General features: G+C 32.8%; 1 protein-coding gene across 5 annotated transcripts in view; it reads right to left on the bottom strand.

The window, feature by feature from the left end:
* The window catches only part of LOC106462675 (calcium-independent protein kinase C-like), a 25,781-nt gene that overhangs the window by 8,608 nt on the left and 12,296 nt on the right, over positions 1-4,877 (bottom strand). For all 5 annotated transcript variants that reach the window (XM_013922622.2, XM_013922621.2, XM_013922620.2 and 2 more), the window contains exon 3: positions 2,802-2,833. In XM_013922622.2, the coding sequence (XP_013778076.1) occupies positions 2,802-2,833 (32 nt within the window). The remainder of the gene's footprint in view (positions 1-2,801; positions 2,834-4,877) is intronic.

The following is a 4,877-nucleotide window of genomic DNA, read 5'->3' as shown; positions in this document are numbered from 1 at the left end:
GACCAGCTGCCACTATAGTCATTCTCACAGCTGTACAGATAACAACCGACTGTCACTATAGTCATTCTCATGATAATCCAACTGCAGATAACAACCGACTGTCACTACTGTCATTCTCACAGCTGATAATCCAAATACTGATAACAACCGACTGTCACTACTGTCATTCTCACAGCTGATAATCCAAATACTGATAACAACCGACTGTCACTATAGTCATTCTCATGGATGATATTCCAACTACAGATAACAACCAACTGTCACTATAACTGGTTGATTGGTGTTTTATGGTGCAAAGCACTAAGGCTTATCTGCATCAAACAAACCAGTAAAAAAGAGAAATCATATCAAAGATAAAAAAATAAAAATAAAACATAAAAAATGGTAGAAAAAATAAAATGACCAAAATGTTTAATTGTTTTGCCTTGAAACAATGCTAAGAAATGAAATATAATGAAAAAAGGCCAATGGCTCATAAAAAGCTAAAAACCATTGCCAATGACACTGTTCAACATCAAAGGTAAACTCTGAGAAAAAAAACACAAGGCTAAAAGCAGTATGAAAGCAAAATGTAGGCAACTGCAACTTGGACTATCATTATAGTCATACTCATAGCTGATATTCCAACTACAGATAACAACTGACTATAACTGTAATCTTTGTCACTTAAACCCTTTAACTGACAACTGATACTGTATTTGTTGTTGAAGACTCATACACAAAATGTGAACAAAACTACCCACCACTGTAATTATTGTGACAGTCTTCTGGTCATGGTCAGTAACTGAAGAAACACATAACCTGCATTTATAAAGATTACTTTCAAGATTCTTCTTCAACCACATGAATGCCTTTTTAGTAAAACCATTATTAACTCAAGAAACTAAGTTCTGTTATTTCTGCAATTTTGACATTCTAAAACTTTGTTTGTTTAGTAGGCCATAGCAAAAATATGCATATACCAAAATTCACGAATCATTTCAAAAAGTCACATTCATGAAATATCAGGGTTACTATAACTGTTACAGAAGAACTAATAATGTAAAATTATAAAAATCATTTACCAGGATAATACATGTTAACAAAATGCCAATAATATCAAATTCTACAATGGTTTAGAAATAACATGACTATAGCACATGTTAATGAAAAGCCAATAATACAAAATTCATCATTGATTTACAAAAACATGATTAATTACATGTTAATGAAATGCCAATGCAAAAATCCAAAAGGATTGACAAATGATCATATTACTTCAGATCTTAATGAAAAGCTTATACAATAAAATTTTAAAATGATTTTCCAATGTTTCATATGCCATCCAAATACCACAATTTATTGTATGTTATATCAAATGATGGAAACTAGTTACAATATTCCTTTGAATTACATGACATGGGGAACATGCAGCTCACATTATGGTATTAAATTACATGATATGGGGAATAAAAGTTAACATTTTCGAAAACTGAAAATGTAATTACGATATATACATAGTTCCTCTCACAAAATAGCTTTTTTTTTATTAGTACTGCCCTCTGTTGGTGCAAATTTTCAATGCTTGTCACTAGCCTTCCACCTCTAGTTTCTGCATATCCATATGTAAATGGTTATGTAGGAGCTTTCCACCAACAGGAGCATGACACAACCCCTATCGTAACCAGTGTCCTCTCCACATTTGTACTCATCAATCACTTCAAAATTGGTCAGAAGACCTACACTAGGTATCACCGGAAGTGGGGAGGCTGGGTGGGAAATGAGAGAAGAGGTAAGTATCTATCGGAAACACATTTTTAGTTTAGGAAAATGTTAACTTCCGATACGATATCTTACCACCCCTCACAAAATAGCTAGAATATCACAGTGAACTGGTGGAGGGCCGATAAAAAAAAGATCCCCCTTTAGGAAGTGCCCATAGATAGATCATGAGATGTGGAACCAAAAAAGAAAACATCACATCTCAGCAGGAGACTGCACCATATCCAGGTACACTCTTCACTCTTTTATGACAGTGTTGCAAACACAAAAGGAAGAAAAACATGAAGGAATCCCATAATACGTATTACCGATTAATTGGACTCCTGGGTGTTGACAGACCGTAGTGGTAGTTCGACTTCATTCAACACCTGGCAGTATCTGGAAGTGTAAAAAAAAAGGAACCACTTGGCACAGAGTGAGATCCACAATACACTAGCAAAAAGACTCTTGTAAATAAAGAAATAACAAAATTATAAAAGTCTGTAGTATAAAATAAAACATCAACAAATTTTTGAGTAAAACCAAGCACATCTTTACAGTACTACTGCCAATCAAGAAGTGCTTAATGAGTGCAAATGTGGAGAAGGAACTGGTTACAATAGGGGTTGTGTCATGTTCCGATTGGTGGAGAGCTACTACATAATCATTTACATGTGAATGTGCAGAAGTGAGAGGTGGAAGGCTAGTGAGGAAAATTTGCACCAACAGAGAGCAGTACAAATCAAGAACAGCTATGTTGTGAGAAGAGGTAAGATATTGTATCAGAAAAATGTTTACTTAATATACTTAGAAAACTAGTGTATAAAAACAAGGATGATGATAGCAGGTGCTTTGAAAGGTTTTATGTACTAGATATTTGGAGTTATGTTCAAATCAACTTTATCTTACAATAAAAGCTAACTGTACTTCTATATAATACATTAAGTATTTAGACCATGACTGCAGAGCTGAGAGATTCACTGTTTAATATACTACATTATATAGGATTTTTTTTAAATGAAGTACAAAGAAGGTATAATTTCTCAATGGCAAAACATTACCTTGGCACTGATAACCTTGTTTTCCTAGGCCCCTGTAACAAACAATAATGATAATTATAATTAGACACAAAAACACATTTTTTTTAAATTTTAGGATAAATAATTTAAGTTATTTTAAGCTTCTCTCACACAAAAAAGTGGTTCTGTTACTGTGGTTCATAATAGATTGTTTATAAATTAATATAACATACAAACAGCAAGGAACACTTCGGTCCTTCAGGGCTCTCTTTTCACACCCACATCTTGGCAAAGAACAGTTTGGACCCTCCTTTTTATTTTCAAAGAATATTACAAAGAAACGAAGTATCCCTAAACATTTTCTGAGAAACAAAGTATCCTAGAACTGTGTTAAACACACCATTAAATACTTTCTGAGGAACAAAGTACTCTTTGAACTATATTAAACACACCACTGAACCCTTTCTGAGGAACAAAGCATTCTAAGACTATATCAAACATAGAGCTAAATACTTTCTGAGAAACAAAGTATCCTAGAACTGTGTTAAACACACCACTAAATACTTTCTGAGGAATAAAGTACTCTCAAGCATTATATAAAAAACACAGTACTAAACACTTTCTGAGGAACAAAGTATCCTAGAACTGTGTTAAATATACCACTAAATACTTTCTGAGGAATAATGTGCTCTTGAACTATATTAAACACACTGTGAAACACTTTGAGGAACAAAGTATCTTAGAACCATGTTAAACATAGCACTAAATACTTTATGAGGAACAAAGTATCCTAGAACTGTGTTAAACATACCATTAAATACTTTCTGAGGAACAGAACATCCTAGAACCATGTTAAACATAGCACTAAATACTTTATGAGGAACAGAATATCCTAGGACTGTGTTAAACATACCACTAAATACTTTATGAGAAACAAAGTATCCTAGAGCTGTGTTAAACATACCACTAAATATTTTCTGGGGAACAAAGTATCCTAGAACCATGTTAAACATAGCACTAAATACTTTATGAGGAACAAAGTATCCTAGAACTGTGTTAAACATACCATTAAATACTTTCTGAGGAACAGAACATCCTAGAACCATGTTAAACATAGCACTAAATACTTTATGAGGAACAGAATATCCTAGAACTGTGTTAAACATACCACTAAATACTTTATGAGAAACAAAGTATCCTAGAGCTGTGTTAAACATACCACTAAATATTTTCTGGGGAACAAAGTATCCTAGAACTGTTAAACACACCACTAAACCTTTTCTGAGAACAAAGTATCCTAGAACTGTGTTAAACACACCACTAAACCTTTTCTGAGAACAAAGTATCCTAGAACTGTGTTAAACACACCACTAAACACCTTCTGAGTAGCAAAGTATTCTATAACTATGTTAACCCTCTCAACACGGGGTCAGTCAATTTGACTGACTATGTGACCTCTTTGTACTCATTTAAAGTCTTTATAGATTCAATACTTCTAACTTTCAATATAATGTGTATATCTACACAAAATTTGTCAGTCTTTCAGTTAATAGTATAAGTATTTTTGATAAAATAAAGATTTTTTCATGAGTATATTGAGTATTTGTTTTGAATAGTCTTTGTGCAAAGTAATTTTCATGTTAAAATTAAATACACTTTTCCTCACCTCAAAAATCTCAAATTTCCTTTGATAAAATCCCTAAAACATCCTACTGAAATAAAATGTTCGGAAAACTTTACAGTTTATCTGTTATTTTCTCTACCCTATCTGAAAACGTAATCAGTGAATTAGACTGACTTCGTAAACAACAACAAAAAATCTAAATAAATCTAAGTTACCCTTCTTTCCTTTCTAGTACGACCTCAAATTGTAACAAGAAACTACATTCGTTTATCCTAATGAGCTCTAAGTTTGTAACAGTATACATCTATCTATAATTAAATTTTATTGTTTTATTGCCCTTTGAACTGTGTCTAACTACTATCTGCCCCATTATAAGTTCTAAATCACTCAGGGAATGTGCAGCTCATGTTACGCTAACGAATTACATTACTCACGAGCTACTACAAGCTGCTCATGTGCATGACTTTTGAAACTATTTTTATTATAATACTATT

The sequence above is a fragment of the Limulus polyphemus genome, unplaced genomic scaffold, assembly GCF_000517525.1.
Source record: "Limulus polyphemus unplaced genomic scaffold, Limulus_polyphemus-2.1.2 Scaffold1222, whole genome shotgun sequence".
In the NCBI taxonomy this organism is placed as follows: Eukaryota; Metazoa; Arthropoda; class Merostomata; order Xiphosura; family Limulidae; genus Limulus; species Limulus polyphemus.
Note: the sequence above shows the minus strand (reverse complement) of the source record. Positions and strands in the feature narration are given on the sequence as shown.